The sequence below is a fragment of the Musa acuminata genome, chromosome BXJ2-4, assembly GCF_036884655.1.
Source record: "Musa acuminata AAA Group cultivar baxijiao chromosome BXJ2-4, Cavendish_Baxijiao_AAA, whole genome shotgun sequence".
Taxonomy (NCBI): Eukaryota; Viridiplantae; Streptophyta; class Magnoliopsida; order Zingiberales; family Musaceae; genus Musa; species Musa acuminata.
The window spans coordinates 10857797-10875177 of record NC_088341.1 but is presented as its reverse complement, the minus strand read 5'-3'; the positions used below and the strand labels follow the sequence as shown (position 1 = coordinate 10875177).

At 37.3% G+C, this 17381-nt stretch overlaps 2 protein-coding genes across 4 annotated transcripts; one reads left to right on the top strand and one right to left on the bottom strand.

Annotated features, from left to right (window-relative positions):
* The first annotated feature begins 4209 nt into the window (after positions 1-4209).
* On the top strand, positions 4210-10706 carry LOC135609991 (probable WRKY transcription factor 4). Of its 2 annotated transcripts, XR_010486001.1 has the most exons (5): positions 4210-4871; positions 8620-9320; positions 9401-9541; positions 10065-10399; positions 10586-10706. XR_010486001.1 is itself a non-coding variant. In XM_065103874.1 (4 exons), exons 1-4 carry the CDS (start codon positions 4356-4358, stop codon positions 10336-10338), a joined length of 1632 nt encoding a protein of 543 aa, XP_064959946.1. In that variant the 5' UTR covers positions 4211-4355; the 3' UTR covers positions 10339-10542. The 2 variants fall into 2 exon arrangements, 1 of the variants encoding a protein (XP_064959946.1); XM_065103874.1 differs by lacking the exon at positions 10586-10706 and having other exon boundaries at positions 4211-4871; positions 10065-10542.
* Positions 10707-13075: 2369 nt separating this feature from the next.
* On the bottom strand, positions 13076-17368 carry LOC135609990 (MFP1 attachment factor 1-like). Of its 2 annotated transcripts, none has more exons than XM_065103872.1 (2): positions 16741-17368; positions 13076-13377 (listed from the first exon to the last, which is right to left on the bottom strand). In XM_065103872.1, the coding sequence occupies exon 1, from the start codon at positions 17293-17295 to the stop codon at positions 16765-16767; it is 531 nt and encodes a 176-aa protein (XP_064959944.1). In that variant the 5' UTR covers positions 17296-17368; the 3' UTR covers positions 13076-13377; positions 16741-16764. The 2 variants fall into 2 exon arrangements, with proteins under 2 accessions (XP_064959944.1, XP_064959945.1); XM_065103873.1 differs by lacking the exon at positions 13076-13377 and adding an exon at positions 14451-14696.
* Positions 17369-17381: the final 13 nt, after the last annotated feature.

The following is a 17381-nucleotide window of genomic DNA, read 5'->3' as shown; positions in this document are numbered from 1 at the left end:
GATTAACCCAATTATAATTTTAATTGATTCTTGAAAAAATAAGGTATATGTGTTTAATATGATTTACCAAATGTATTACAGTAGAATATGATTGTTGAAAGGTAAAATTATACTCTTATAGATATGATTAGGAGTATGATGTATTATTCTTTTGTACTCAAAACAATGTGAGAAGAAGCTTTAAGGACAACTTGTATATCTTAAATAGAGTTCCTAATAAATAAATTACATGACTTCTTTTGAGTTATGGAATGATAGGAAACTTAACTTAAGATATTTATATTTTTAGAATTGTCATATAGAGATAAGGATCTTCAACTCACATAAAAGAAAATTAGATTTAATAATTATTTTTAAATATTTTATTATTTATTCAGAAAAGTTCAAAGGGGTACATATCTTATTGCCCTAATAATAGTATGATGATAGTTAAATATGGTAATGTGAGATTCCTATAAAATATTAAATCAACAGGAGTGAAAATCTTGAAATTTAATTTTGATATAAAGGAGATACAAGTTGATACTCCTTTATTATTCATTATTCGAGAGATTGTTGTTACTCAAATCATTAAATGATTTGATAAAGATGAATAACAAAATAACATTATTAAACTCTCACATTATATTGATATCGATATTAGTTGTCTTGTAGAATAACCACAAATGATAGTCTTGGGAATATTTAAAGGGAAAGGAATCCTATCATTTATGGTTATTATATGGTATATCTATAAGAATTATATTATGATATAAAATTCAGAATGAATTCCTCGTTATTTTCATAAGTCATGAGAGATAGCGATTCTAATAAATAATATGATATAATAAAATAAGAGTTACAATCAATAACTAGAATGATGTCTGATAAATTTATCAAATTATTCAATAATTATAAAAGAGTCTATTATATAAATATGATTCAAAGGACAATGTTGAATGATATAATGGTGAGACTTGTGGTTAAAAGTTGTACTCATAAAAAATGTATCAACTATAAAGAGACATTTAGTTTTTAAATGAACTCGTTAAGAGTTTGAGTTATATCATAATGATATGAAAACAAGTTTTTGATTAAGGATCTAGCTTTATATGAGTTACCTTAAACGATTCATAGAGAAAATAAAATAAATATAAAATTTGGTATGCAAATTCAGGAATCCATTTATGATCTTAAACAAGCTTTAAGATAATAATATATAAATATTCTTGATATCATTACTTTTTTTTTCAGATTTAAGAAAAAATATTATTGATTAATATTTATATCTAAAGATTAGTAGGAGCAAGTTTATTGGTCTTATATATAGATAATATTTTGCTTATTGATTTATTATCCTAAATCAAAAAATTTGTCATCAAGAGTTTTAAGATAATTAATATGAATGAGACATCTTATTAGCATTGAGATATTTAGAGATATATCTTAATGATTGTTAATACTATCTCAGAAAGGATATATTGACCGAGACTTAAAAGGATTTAATATACTGTTTTGTTCAATAAACTATAAAAATAAAATTTTAGTCAAAAGTAAATGCTTTAAAATGATTTGAAGAGAATTAGATAAAGAAACTATTCTTTGTATATGTGTAGTTGGAAGTCTATAGTCAAGCTTGTGTCGGAACAAATAAGTTTTATTATTAAAATATTAGGTATATAGTAGAGTTATCTAGAAGTAAAAATACTAAAGGACTACAAAGAAAATAATAAAATATCTGGAAGGGACGAATGATTATATGCTCACATGTATAAAATTATATTCGCTTGAAATGATGGTATTTTTCATATGTTGATTCTATAAAAAACCTCGATAATAAGAAATTTACCTTATGACTAATATCTATATCAATTAGAGAGGTAATTTATTATTATATTATTAATAATAGAAGTTTATTTTGTGGTATGCTTTGAGGCTATTGATCAAACTTTATGACTGTAAAATTTTATCTTAGGACCCAATGTGGTCAGACTCAATTGTCAAGTCGCTGAAGATATTTTGTGACTTCGTATTAGTTTTTTTCTCTAACAATGACAAATACTATTATATCTCCATGCATTATGGTATAAAGTACTTAATGGTTAGAGAAGAGAAGTTTAGAAACATCCAATGTCAATTAATTACTTGAGTTCCACTATATTGATTGCTGATCCATTCACTCAGGACTTACAACCTAAAGTATTTTGAAAGAATATGTTCTTATGATTGGGTTTGTGAGCAACCCATAAAATGATATGGTGATGTATGTTTGAGTGGATACTATAATTGACATTCTTACTTACATACTTAAAGTTATTTATTTATTTATTTTTGTTATCATGTTCATAATTATTTACATACATATTATGGTTGAATACGATAACATGATTGTCTTGACAAGACAAATTATAAATCATTTTGGACTGCATTAGAAAATGTTAATAGTGTTATGGTGCATAGAAAGAAGTGTGACATTAATGACATGCAATCGTTATGACTCGTATTGTTAGTCAAACTTAATTAGTATTATTATATTTATTAGACTTATTAATTTATTTTTAAAAATTTGTGTGCGTATAAATAGTTTTTTTTTTAATTCAGAATCTAATTGGATAAAATTATTTTAAAATAAATTTTATTTATTTAATTTTGATTTTAAGTCTTTTTATATTTTATTAATTAATGGGTCAAGTGAGAGAATGTTAGATTATGTGGTTCTATTTAATTAGGTAAGATATATTATGAATATGATTGGATTCTTATTATTGGCCAATAGAAAAGAAGTTCTAGGATTCCTTAGGGAATGTTCTTGATGATAGAAACTCTCCTAATAATTTATCATAGATTCTCTGCTCTCGTCTATAAATAGATAGAACCTCTAGGGGCTAAAGAGACACAGTTGAGATATTATAGTTTCTCTCTCAACTTTCTTGAATCATCAATTTAAGTGATCGATAGAAAGAGTGGAGAATGAGAGTCTAGTTTTTTTTGCATATTGATAGCGATTTTGAATCTAAAGACAGTGCCCAAATCATATAGTAATCCTTTTTCATATGATATCAAAAGGTACGCATTGTAAAAATCAATCTAATATTATTTAATTTCAATCTTAGCATAATTTTTTTTTTCGTATTACATATAGTATATTACATATTTTATGTTATTATTGGCACAAATCAAAAGCTCTTTTTTTTTTTTTTCTGTCCCTTTGTAATTTCTTGTTTTTACTCTATTCTTGCACTGTTGTCATCTAATCTTGTGGTGACTGTCGCGTTCGCAGGAGGCGGAAAGCAAATCTATGCACTAAAGGACATTGGTTCCAAGTAGCTTTCCTCCATCTACTATTTGCTGGTTGCAGATTCCTACAAGAGGATAGGCTTCCAGATGATACTTTCCGAAACTTGATCCGGCGTTTGCAACAGGTACGAGTAGTTAGTCAACTTGCTTTTCAATGTTTTATTTTATAAAGGAAACCGAATTAGCTACAAAAAGAACCTCCGACAACATAGTACAAAACTTCAGGCCACAATTATCTTGTCAAAAAAAGACCGTTCTTACTTGCATAGTAGTAGCCTTTGGTGGTTCACACTCCTCGCTGCTTGCTGGCCGAGTGGGTTCTTTAGCATGTCCAAAGCTTTGTTTATTTGTAATCCGATTGTGTTTTTCTACGAATTTGGGACAGAAGGCTCATTTTAGAGATGGAAAATTATAGGTAAAATAAGCAGCCATCGTTTGGCACGGTAATACGATGCGATTTATCACATCACAATCGTGATAAACGTGTTTTATCTGTTCATACTGCTTGTACAGCAGCAGAGTCCGTCTGGTGAGCAACGCTGCAGAAGTACCAATGCCAAATCGAGAACCTGACAGATTTTGACAGATCGTGAGCAACCATCCAGAAACGACGAAAGAGTCTGCTCACTTTATCTCTCTTTTTAATTTTACTGCAAAATAGATGTTTGTCCTTTCCGATCAATGATGCTGAGCATTCATCGTGAAGAACCCAGGCGCTCGTGCTTCTCTCTCTTGGTGCGCGTGTGACTGCACAGACTCATGTGGCCCTACTGTAGCAGCGGGCACCAAAGAAGCGCCTCCGCTCTCACCCGCCGCCAACTAACATTCCGTGTCGTCCCCGGAATACCCTCCAACGGCCTCTGGTTTTACAGAGCTGCCTTGCTATGGATCTGTCCCTCTGCTCCATGCAAAGTAAATGAGGAGAAACATGGGTAATGCGGTAATTGCACATACCAACTAATTGGCCGACAAGTCAACGAGTCTCTCTTTACTCCCATCTGATCATTACCTCGGAGGGAGGCCTTATTTTTCCCATTTGTAGCTCCATATTTAACTGCAAGAGTCGAGAGCAGTTTGGTATGAATCTGATGGCGGAGAACGGGGGCGGCGGCGGCGGTGGCGGAGCAGGAGGAGGAGGAGGAGGTGTAGTCCGAGGAGGGAAGGCGGCGGTTCCAGGGCCGGGGACGCTGCCGCGGCCCACCATAACCCTCCCTCCCCGTTCCTCCTTCGAGAGCCTCTTCCACGGCGGCGCCGGGGGCGCGTCGGAGGTGAGCCCCGGTCCACTGACGCTGGTGTCGAGCTTCTTTGCCGAGGAGTCCGAGTCGGACTGTTGCTCCTTCACCCAGCTGCTCGTTGGCGCGATTAATTCTCCGGTGGCGGCGGCGAAGAGGACGGTAGCCTCCTCGGGGGAGCAGGGGAAGGAGGCGGAGAAGCGCTCCGGTGGCAGGGAAGCGGAGAGTGGTGGTGGATTGGTTCGGTTGGGGCAGAGTCGGCCACCGGGACTGGCGATTAGCCAGCCGCAGATGTTCACTGTACCGCTCGGGTTGAGCCCTGCCGGCTTGCTTGATTCTCCTGCCTTCCTTTCTTCTGGCCTGGTATGTATTTCTTTGAAAATCCAATCTTGATATTTTTTTTGCCGTCATTATTTATAGATAAAATTAAGTGTGGATGCCTAAAGCATGTCAGATAGTACTTAGTAACACGTTATGAATTCGGCACCCAAGTTGTTGTTGTTGTTGTTGTTGTTTATAATTCTGCCCATGTGTTAAATAGTGATAAATTCAAAATTTTGCAACATCTAAAATATCTTAATTAGGGGTTTTACAAGTAAGTTTGAAATCTATGCGATACATAAATTGAATTTTAGATTAAAGCTAAACTGAAGATTCAGAACGGACGTCGAGCTATTAATACAACCAAGTTGCTTGTATGAGGGTATAAATTGTACTGGTCGATTCGGCCCACTGCTTAGGAAAGAATACTGGCAATTTGGCACTAGAGAAGGATGCAAAGCAGGGTGCTGTCTTGGTTCGTAATGTTATAATGGATGCTACCCCCATCTTGATGTGTTTTTGAGTTAACAGTGAATGGGATTTTACTAGACAAATGGTCTAGCCGGCTTCCTATCGAAAAGGGATGGATAGTTTTGGATGCATGTTTACCGCAAATTAAGTTTCCTTCAGATAAATTTATTTTAGCAAATTAAAAATTGTTGCTGCCTTGATGCTGTTGACGGAGTAATCATCAGAGCTTGATTCTATCCCGAAGGCACAAGCTCATCCTGATGGCCTACGTGGTAGTCACGAGAGGTGGTTAGAGTGGGGGAAGGTCCAACTAATGCAATCCCGAGGTGTTGCTTGTTCCCTCGGGGTAGATTCTACGTCGGATTGAAGTGGTATGGGCTTCCTTGGGGTTCTGGAGATGAGCTGAGGCGTGCCTTGGCTTCGCCGGGAACCTTGCACAAGCGATCAACGTTGGGCGAGTTCCCAACTCGACCCCTCTGATGGTAAAGTTAGTTTCTAAAAAAAGTGGGAGCAAAAGGGTTTCTCGAGTGTCGATCCCATTTTCAGGCCTTGGGGATCGGCTTTTATACCTAAGTAGCCGGTAAAGGGAGACCGACGATTGATGTGGATGGTCCTATACATCCTTCAAGGGCTAATTTATACAGACGACTGGTGGGTACATTTTCATGTGGCGTGTTGTTAGCAAAGGACGATTGTAGGGGTGTCGTTTGTCAGGATTGGCGTCTACTCGGGATAAGTGGATAACGATTGCCTATGCCAGGCAACCGGAAAAGGGGGAAATAGAGCGGCAAGGAAATGACCTTCCACCCCTAGCCAACCACAGTTTCGGGAAAGGCCGCACAGGCCGACCGCAGGGAGCATTAATCACTAGCGGCGAAACCTATTTCCCCCTTTTTTAGTAACCTAGCATAGGCAATCATCATTCGTTTATCCTATGTAGGTGCCAACCCTAACAAACAGCACCCCTGCAACCGTCCTTTGCTGATGGTGTGCCACATAAAATTGTATCCACCAGCCATCTCCATAAATGAGCCTCCGAAGGACGTACGAGCCTATCCACATCAATCGTCGGCCTCCCTTCACCGTTACTTAGCTATAAAAGCCAATCCCCAAGGCCTGAAGAGGGGATCGACACACAAGAAACGTTACTGCTCCCACTCTCTTCGAAAACTAACTTTACCATCAGAGGAGTCGGGTCAGGAATTCCTCCGACGTTGATTGCTTGTGCAAGGTTCACGGTGAAGTCAAGGCATGCCTTCGCTCATCTCCAGAACCCCGAGGAAGCTCAGACTACCTTGGTCCGATGCGGAATCCATCTTGGGCGAACAAGCAGCACCTCGGGATTGCATCTACCAGATCTTCCCTACTCCAACCACCACTCCTGATTGCCACGTGGGCCATCAGGACAAGCTTGCATCTTTGGGACAGAATCAAGCTGTGACGACTCCTCGATCAACGATATCAAGGCAACAACAAGAAGTAAGGCTTATCGAAACATACATTGATATTATCTGATCTAATGAAGTCATAAGTTGAAATCCTACATTTACTGATGATTGGAAGATGATATAAACTTTTCATTACTCTACATGTGGTTGGTGACTGCTGATCATTGTGTAACACACTGAGTAGCTTCAAACAAATGTCAGAACAGCTGGCTGGCATGGATCATTAGAGTAATATTTACAAAATCTATGTAGCAAAACATTGATGAGGTGATTAATAGAGGAAATTAATGACTGAATTATCCAAGTTGATATCCATTCAAAATAATAAAATCTGATTGTTTCCATGGTCAGAATATTGTGTCATAGATAAGCCTCTTTATAATCTTTGTGTTGACAAATTAATGTGTTTTGGACATTCTACCTGCTGGTGATAGCAACGATGAGAAGGAAGTTTAGAGTTGCTAATGTTGTGAAGGGAACCTTAAAATTATGTGATGTTTCATAACCCTTTATTAAGGTGTATCATTTGAGCAAAAGGTGGTCGTTGTATCAACGTAATTAAACTATTTGACTAAATACTTGATTTTACTTATGTTCCTCATAGTCTATGATTCTATCATCAATGGAGTGCTATAAGGAGATCAATGTGGAAAGGACAAAAAACTAAGCATTTAATAAGCAAAAAAATTATCATGAGAGAAAGCAGATGTGATGTATGTTGCACCTTTTATTGGAAGTTGTTAGTGGATTTCGAAGGTCATATTTTTTTTGAGAAATACATTCATGGTTTCGAGTTCTGAAAAGTTTGGACTTCACCATATAGTGTTAGCATGGTACCAGCACGGGTCTATTTCCAGGTCAGGTAGCACACTATGATAATGTCATGGCCGACATGGCCGAGTCTATTGAAATAATTAACCTATTAACTTTGTCTAGACTGAATCACTGACCCATTAATTTTGTTAATTGTAGTACACTCATCCAATTTTTATAGACCAATTTAAGTCCTCCTCAAACTTTCTATGTGGACTAATCTGGGGATGTTACACATGCTTTTCCATATACTTCTGTTTAAGATAGCTAGTAGGGGTCTTGTGCAGTATCATGCTGATGTTGATGTTGTGAGGCATGTCGACGGAAAGAAAATTCCTATCTACTGTGAATTGAGTATGGAGAGGCAGTAGAAGTTTAGCTCAAAATGAATATGATTTTGTGCGCAGATGACAGCGTATGTTACCATAATCAGCAACCTATGACCAATTTTTGTGAAGAGGGTTCTGGCACACTCAGCCATCTACGTTCTGTTATAAAAATAATACTTCATTAGGAATGTTAAGTTCTGAGATGTCAGAAAAAATCTAGCTGTGTAGGCATAAAATGATCCTTCAGCCAACTTTCGGTAGAGTTATCGAAAACCTTGAGGAAAATGTGTAAACTTGTTTTATCCACCTCTCATTCCACTCTCTTATGTACCTCCTTGTTTAATAGGCCATGTACTATCATTTCAATTGTTAGAAAGACTCGGTTTTTGTACCAAAAGTTACAACTCTATTGGTCAATATGGAGATCAGTAATCTGGAGATCATTGTTGACAATGACTAAAACTTCCAGGTTTGACTATAAAGCAGTCTATCATTAGTAAAGCATGTCCTAAGTGATAATGGAAAATGATGAGTGCATCTTATACTTTGCTTCTCTTTGATGTGTTCTTCAATTATGATACTTTTATCACTAATACTTACTATTACTTGTTTCCCAAGGTTGAGACATATTTGAACACACTTTGTATTATTAGTTTATGAATAAAGTAATGCTCTTGTCTTTAAAGAATTTTTGTTGAAGTCTCAGTTGTTTTTCACTGATCCCTATAGGGGAATTTTGCAATGTCTCACCAAGAAGCCCTTGCTCAAGTCACAGCCCAAGCTGCAGAGTCTCAATTTAGAATGCAGAGTGAAGCTGAATTTCCATCATCTTTCTTAGCAGCAACAACCTCCTCCTCATCACAACAACCAATTCTGGAGACTCCTACTATCAAACCAACTTATGCTGCAGAAGAATCTGCGGACGGATCCCAATCTGATCGGAGGTTGGAATCTAATACTGCTATCGTCAACAACAATGCTCATGATGGCTACAATTGGCGCAAGTATGGTCAGAAGGTTGTGAAAGGAAGTGAATATCCCAGGAGCTATTACAAATGCACCCATCCAAAATGTCCAGTTAAGAAAAAGGTAGAATGTTCAGTAGATGGTCAAGTAACTGAGATAATCTATAAGGGCCAACATAATCATCAACGTCCGACACCAAATAAACGCGCCAAGGAAGCCAATAGTTTTCCAAGTGGATTGAATGAAATGAACGAGAGCCTTGACAATCCTAAACCAGGCTCTCTGCCTCATCATGGACATTTCAGCAAACGGAACGACATAACTGCTGCTCCGATTTCCAGAAGAGATCAAGAATCTGATCATGGGACACCTGAACAATTATCTGGGTCAAGTGATGGTGAAGAAGGGGCTGAAATTAGGACAGATGAAGGAGATGACGATGATGAGCGTGATCCCAAAAGGAGGTATTGTTATATGCATACCAAAATTGTTTATAATTATCATCATTCTTGAGTTCACGAGATCAACTTTGGCTGATCTGCAGGAACATGGCAGCATCTTCTCATAGGACACTGAATGAGCCCAGGATCATTGTGCAGACAACAAGCGAGGTTGATCTTTTGGATGATGGCTATAGATGGCGCAAATATGGGCAAAAAGTGGTGAAAGGAAATCCTAATCCAAGGTAGCATCTTTTCTGTACAATTTTATAACCTGCTTTTGGTACAATAATATGCTTCACATGCATATTTTGGTATTATTTTAAATTATCTTTGAATCTAGCATATAAGTGCTTGCAGAAAGTACTATGTTAATTGGATATTTTGGAAGGTCATGTAAGTTTTCTGCCATCTTACTAGAGCCTGACAAGTTTTTCACAAATGTATCTTAAGGAGAGAGACTTGGAAGATGTTACTGATTTAATCATCCTGTCAAACATGTCTCCATGCTTGTTGGTCGAGTCTGGACAAGCACTTCGAAGTGGCGTCACATTGAATATCGAAATGATAGGTACCATAGGATGCTAAGGTGACAAAAGGATATTGTTAGGTTGCTTGTGGCTATATTTGCTTTGGTATAATTCTTCTTCCATAGCTAATATGCATGGGAGGTTACAGGCTCTCTACATCATAATATCGGACGTTCATTTTCAGATTGACTATTCTGCTATGGATTCGGACAGCTTAATCCTTCTTAATTCAATGCAGGAGCTATTATAAATGCACGTATGCGGGATGCAATGTCAGGAAGCATATTGAGAGGTCTCCGACAGATCCCAAAGCTGTAATAACATCATACGAGGGAAAACATAACCATGATATCCCAGCTGCTAGAAATAGCAGCCATAACACTGTGTCTGTCGGCACTGCTTCCAGCAATGCAGTTTCTGATCAAGCTTCCCTTGCATCTTCAAACTTCAGAAACCAACATCGAAGGCCAGTTGCAGTCCTCCAACTTAAAGAAGAGCATGAAAACACCTAAAATTTTCTGCCATGATATTTTTAGGTCTTGCTGCATTCCCCGGAGTTATGAAGGCTAGAAAGTAAGTTCAGCAAAATGTGATATTTCATGCTTACTATATTCTAGTATTTTATGTGACCTAGCCGATAGTTCTTTGTGTGCTATTATTTATATACCTACCGCTCTCTTTGATAATTATCATTCACGTGCATTCATTCCTTTTCACTCTAAGGTCATTTGACATAAAATGAGATTGATGATTGTATAGATGTTTGCCTCGGGAGTCCAAAGATCTGGCAGTGGATACTTGGGTTAGATTCTGCATTATCCTTGTAACTATTTATTAAGCTAATTAGACATAACAGAGTCGTGATTTTACATTGTGTTCAGCCACATTCTTAGGACCGACTGATTTCAAACAGGTAGTGCTGAGTGCTGACTACTTGTATTTACTTTGATACCTTATTCTGTGGTTTCAAGTGTGTTTGCGAGGCACTCTGCTATCATCTGGCTGCTTGTATAAATGCAGACAAAACAAAGTTGACTTATCATTTCCTTAATCAAAGGAAAGCCTGAGGTAAAGATTATTAAATATGAACCATGATTTTTTTTAGGCTTTGTCATTATTGATTTCCATGTATGACAATTAGTGTAATTATTTTTCTGAAGATTGAAAGAAACTTAAGAAATATGATTTCTAGAATAGAAACATGAAAGCAGCCCAGGAAAATTTAAGATCGTCGGTCCCTTTTTTTTCCCAGAAATAGCATGTCTGCTCTTACTTTTTTAAGATATCATATATCCCTCGAAATATTAAGACCACTGTTCCTTACATTAAAACCATCAAAAACACATAAATTAATCGTTTCTAACTGTGGTGATCAGCGTTGGTTTTAGCTAAAGATTGCTAATGTTAGTGAGTTTTAATTAACAGTCAAACGATATATATTAGGGCAAATTCATTAAAACATTCTAAGTTTTTACTTTTTCACATTGAATATCTTTTTTTTTATTATCATATAGTATTTTTTATTTTTTTAAAATAATGTTATCCTTGGTCTGTGCCTCTCGTCGTCACCTATCACTTTCGTGTGCTTGCCTTCGATGGCCATCTCCATCTTGTTGTGCCCCACCTCACTCCTCTTAGCCTCGCTCTCGACCTCCTTTGCCTCCATCATGCATTCGTCACCTAACTTTTTGCGGAGGAGTTCCTCCATCGAGGCGATGAAGATAGTGGCAAGGGCTCTATGGGTAGGGTAACGACGACGACAAAGATTGTGAACGATGATGAGAATTGTTATCACTTGTGGAGGTCTCGTTACTATTTTCACCATCCTCTTAGGCCCTATGAGACCCTTGTCGCCGTGCTTCCACCTCACAACAAGGATTAATGTTGTTTCAATTTGCATATAACAAACATAAGCAAAAGGGGATAGAACGATGGAGAGCGAGAGGCGACAGAAGCGACAAACAGAAGCAAACGAGTGTTCGAACCTTCAACACAATGAGCCTTGACAACAACGAAGAAGGGCTACGGTGATGAAGGACGAAAGAGACCCTTGTCGCCTCGCTTCCGCCTCACAATAAGGATTATTGTTATTTCAATTTGCATATAACAAGCAGAAGCAAAAGGGGATAGAACGATGGAGAGCGAGGGTCGAGAGAAGCAACAAACAGAAGCAAACGACTGTGACAATGAGCCTTGACAACAACGAAGAAGGGCTAGGGTGATGAACAAGGACAAAAGCGATAAACAAGATACTTAGTGACGACAACAAACGAAGATGAGGATAGAAGCAATGCACAAGGGGATACAATGACAATGCCGAGGGAAAGTGTCAACAAAGGACAATCTCATCTTTTAAAACACAAATAAGACTCTACAAGAATAAAGCAGAAAAGGATGTTTTGCAAGAAAAAATAAATGAGAGATTTTTTTTTAGACAATTTATCTATATAAATAATTTTGCTAAAAAGAAGAGAATTTAAGAGAATATTAAGTCGAACGTTTGCCGACAGGTAGGATGAGGTTGCAAACATTCGTGGCCGATCTCTTTGGTAGCGATGAACAGACATGCAACCATTTTTGCCCAATTATCATTTAACCTCTACACGAGTCATTCACAGAATGTGTAAATAATTCCTGTCACAGTAAAACTTGCAGTATAAATTCATTTGCGCATGTACTAATGATGTTCTTATTTATCACTCATCATTTTGTTCAAATTTCTACGAAATTACGAATGACTCGTTAGTAAAAGGTGTAAAACCGCCTCATAAACTAATATGCAAAACCATTTATCACATACGGAAACACACCCATAGGAAAACATCGGCTCATAATTGTTATAATTAGATTTTGTATTAGCAATGCAAGAAGAAATACGACAAGATCAACGAAGATTTTAATGAAACTATAAAATAAAATTTAATTACTTCTAATTTAGTTAAAGATATTATTTAATGCAGCACTCAGTCATGACAACAAATCCATATAGTTAATGATAAATAGTTAGAAAATTATAGTTTGATGTTGAGAGGAAACATGCAAGTAAGAGCACAGGTGGAGCACATCAAAATAGGACCCAAAAAGGCAAGGAGAATTGAGAGGCTACAGGAGCAGGTGAGAACAAAAAAAAGAAATGTCTAATAGGAAAGAAGTTTATAGACAAACAAATACCACAAGCAGGAAATTATAGATGTAAGCAACTAAACATGAGAACATATCAGACATGCATTTCTTGGTAGCAACTAAACATGAGAAAATATTAGACATGCATTTCACTGAAAATATTTCCGATGGCATCTAACAAAAGTTCAAAAAGTTTTGAAGATGACATGACCATTACATGAACTGATCACCACAGGTCATGCAGGATAGTTTGAAAATTTCAATCCAGAAAACATAAGCACAAAAGTAGATCGCACATTGAAAGGAGCAGATATCGCAGTCGGAGTAAAGACACAGAAAAAGCAAAAGGTGTACCCATGGGACTAGAGAATTACTGGACTACAGACTCCGGCGTTCATCCATATTTGCCAGAGCAAGAAGCGAGCTATCTGTAACATGCAAGACGAGAAAAAGATCATTTTGAGACCGAACAACTTAGATAAAATATGACGATGCATAATACATTCTCTACTAAACAGATGTGTTCTTCCACTTCATATCTTGAACTGTAATTACCTAATACTCAAGGCAATTTAAACCTGAAATAATTAAATAATAATTCAACAATGATGACCAAAAAAATAGAGGTATCTTGAAGCATCTGAATAGGACAATGCTTAACAAAATTTACTTTACATCAAAAGACAATAACAAAGATAATGCTCAACAAAACTTTGATGTTTGCAGACAATTGCTCCAAAACACTAGAACTGAACCACAAAGACAATCATAGATCTCCATATTCAATAAAAGGTTCCAGCAAGATAGACATAAGACATTTTTTCTAGATCCAACCACATTTTCTGGCTAAGTTTAAAGCTAAGCTAACCTACTTGTGATCAGTTCTGAGCAAATTTGATGATCTCGATGTAACATACAGAGGCCAGTAAAAATAACACAAAGACTCAGTATATTTCTCTTTCGTTTTCTCTTGTCCATCAAAATTTTTTTCATACAACTTCAAAGTTCCATGGTTGTTTATTCCATAAACACATTTTCTAAAAGGAGAGTGAACAATTGTTGTCTATAAACACAAGTTTCATAGTCGTTTATTCAATGAGAGGTTTAAGGAGGGTGGACAATTGTTTTCATGATTTAGACTCTAGATATCCAATTCGTAGAGTAGCAATCTCCAAGTTGGGCCAAAGCTCCATCTCATGCATAGATCTTAAAATGGAATTATATCACTTGAAAAATAGAAAATTTTATTTATTAACCCATGTAATAAATGCAAAAGGCCCTCACAAACAATTTTACCGACATGATTTTGATCTGAAATCATTTAAAAATAGTTACATATATTCTAGAAGGATGAACTTTTACGTCAGAATATTGCACAATACTCTCTGCATTGTTTTCTATTCAGAAGATTTGTAATTTAATAATATTCTCTTCAAACCTTGTTTAAGACTGTAAAACTTGATGATATGCATAAAGCTGCTGAACTTGAAAATTTTGGGGCTTAGACCAAAAATGAAATCAGAACTGATAATATCGAGTTTCACCAAGTTTATGACACCACACTGGGATGCTAAATGATATCAAAATCAACAGCATTTTCACATGCAAGGACATAAATCCAGATGATAACAGTAATAGCAACCCAAGACCAGTAGTTTCAGGCTTTCAGCCATGGACAGGACCATGTTGGCGTGGAAAGAAGCTGGGAACAAATTCCATTGACATGTGAAAAACAAAGGCCATACTCCTGCATTGCACATTAAAAACGAGGTAAAAACAAATGCCAAAGCATACAACTAACTATACCTCAGCTAGGTTTGTTTTGATATTATTTGAAAACCCCTACTGACACATTAATTTTAAAAACTACATATAGCAGCTAGAGCCCGGAACATAGAATAATTGAGCGTTTTACAAACATATTATCAAAGGAGGCTTTGTTAATACTTAATAGCAGAGACTACTACAGACGGTATGTCTGTTTGTTGTTTTTTATGTTAAGTGAAAATTCCTATAAAGATGTATAAAAATTCCTTAAAATTCCTCTCCTGATCCCTAAACAACCGTGATCTGAGAACAACAACATTGTACCTTATAATGGCACCACACCATCTCTTTCTTTTCCAATCATGATTAAAAGATATTGGATCAGGTGCAGTAGTTGTCTGTATGAAATTGTGTACCTATAATTCCAGTAGAAGTGCACAGCTTTCAGACTGATTTTTTAATATAATTCTAAAATATTACATATCTTACAAATATTATGTTTTAATTTAAAAAAGGATTACATTCATGACAAAAAATATAATTAATATGGTTGAACAGCATTATCTACTACATTTATGAGCATAAATATTTTATATTAGTTCACATAAACATATGTTTATAATATAGTATTTGATTTGGCTTAATTGGAGCCTTTTTAAAATAGCAAACCGAATCAAATCAAAAGTTTAACTTCAAATTTTATAATTAATCCATATGGCTATTTTGTTTGATTGGTTCATTTGCACCCCCCTATATTTTGCAACATCCCATGTAAGTGAGGAGTTCAGAAAGCTTATTGTTTATACGCATGGTGGTTCTCTCCTTCTTAAGTGAGTAGCATATCCTATAAACGAAAACATGTTTGCTACCTCACATGAAAGACAATGCAAATCCTCGATCCACATCAATTCTAAATGCAAGATGTTACAAAATAAATTGATTCTTCTAGAGAAAACAATTGGGCTTCAGCCTCTCACTCTTTTTTATAAATCAATTGATCTGCTGAATCCCAATCAACTTAACCTAATCTAACCCCACTTGACCTACAACCTAAGCTATGAATTGAGCATGGGATGGGCACCGTTGAGAAAGGTCATTTTGGGTCAGTGTTGAGAAAGTATTTTTATCCTATATGAAGAAAGTGACTACACCTTTGGCTTCTACTCGATGAAAAAGATTGATGAGTCACATACTGGTGTATTCTAAATTAAAGTTGTTTATAAGTTTTACAAGTCAGTCATTCTAGATTAAGTAGAACCATGACCAAACATATATAATGAAAATCTAACAGCACTAAGATTTATAAAAGAATTTTTCGAAATGTAAACTTTTACTCTTTTAAAAAATCTACTCTTCAACAAGAAAAGAAAACTGAAGAATGTTAGTTGGCACCTTGAGACTCCTTTGTACTTCTAAATATAGAGTTCCTGAGTGTCCAGGCATGAACCCCAATGGTCATATGACCCTTGGTTCTCTTAATGGCTGGTTTTGCCCTAGTCCTATCGATTCTAATGATTGAGCCCTTAGTTGGGAGCAAACAGAAATAGAACAAGTATATAGATAGCAAAAATCGCATGCACACAGGTGCATAACATGCCTAGATGCATGCCCAAACGCAACAGACATTGGCAACCCAAGCTTGGGCCAATTGGTTCTTAAGTAACAAAGAAAAACAGTCTTTCAATCCTTGTAGGATTCAGGAGGATAGGCGAAGCATTATGCATCACACAAAGCTAGCAAAAACAAGACAATACATATCATTCACCTTACTAAGGAACATTTAATAAAAGAAATATTAGAGTCTTGAAAGAATCTGCATGGATGCATTCAAAGTCATAGAGGAAATTATGGCACGATATCAATTAAATTGCTGAAGTGAAAACAACAGCAAACAGATCAAAGCTCTAAATATACTCATACGTGTAGATCCAAATACCAAGTTTCAATTCACTCTAATGTAGAGATCCATAGATCATAAATACGGACATATGATCCAAGGTATCAAAACAAGCTGAGTTACCAACCGGAGAAGCAACCGAAGGCCGAACTCAAGACGAAGGAGACTCCGGTGTAACGGCTGAGGTTTCTTCACCAGCACCAGAAGTCATGGAGGCCGATTCAGCGGGCGCCGTAGCTGCCTCCTCAACAGCGGGTGTGGATGACACAGGTGAGGCCCTCGACTTGACGGACTCGATCATGCGCTTGCTGATCTCCTTGGAGTAGATCTGGAGGACCTCCAGCCCGTCGTCAATGGAGGCGGAGGCGCGGACGCCGTCGGAGTCGGCGAAGTCGAAGGCCTCCTGCTCGATGAGGCGGGCCGTGGCGGAGGCCTCGTCGACGGGGACGACGCCGTAGCGTTTGGTCAGGACGGACGAAGAGGAGAGGGTATCGATCAGGCGCTGGATCACGGCATCCCGCGTCCGCTGCGACGGCGGCCAGATGTTGAGGGAGACGGGCGGGAGGCCAGAGGAAGGGGGCGGTACCGGCGCTTCCACCGCCGCCGAGGGCTCGGCTTCGTTGCCTCCTTTGACGGGAACTTCGTCGCCGTGGGGCTTCGCCGCTTCGCCGTCTTCCGCCATTCTGGCCCGCGAGGGTTTGGTTTGGGTTGGTTTGGCTGGATGGTGAAGAGGAGGCGAGGATGCCGATCTAAAGAGGCTCTCTCTTG

Bases quoted from the DNA above. Each gene is read 5' to 3' on its own strand.
- LOC135609991 (XM_065103874.1), top strand. From the start codon at position 4,356: ATGAATCTGATGGCGGAGAACGGGGGCGGCGGCGGCGGTGGCGGAGCA. The intron at 9,321-9,400 runs GTATTGTTATAT...GCTGATCTGCAG, and splicing joins GAGCGTGATCCCAAAAGGAG to GAACATGGCAGCATCTTCTC. The intron at 9,542-10,064 runs GTAGCATCTTTT...AATTCAATGCAG, and splicing joins AAAGGAAATCCTAATCCAAG to GAGCTATTATAAATGCACGT.
- LOC135609990 (XM_065103872.1), bottom strand. From the start codon at position 17,295: ATGGCGGAAGACGGCGAAGCGGCGAAGCCCCACGGCGACGAAGTTCCC.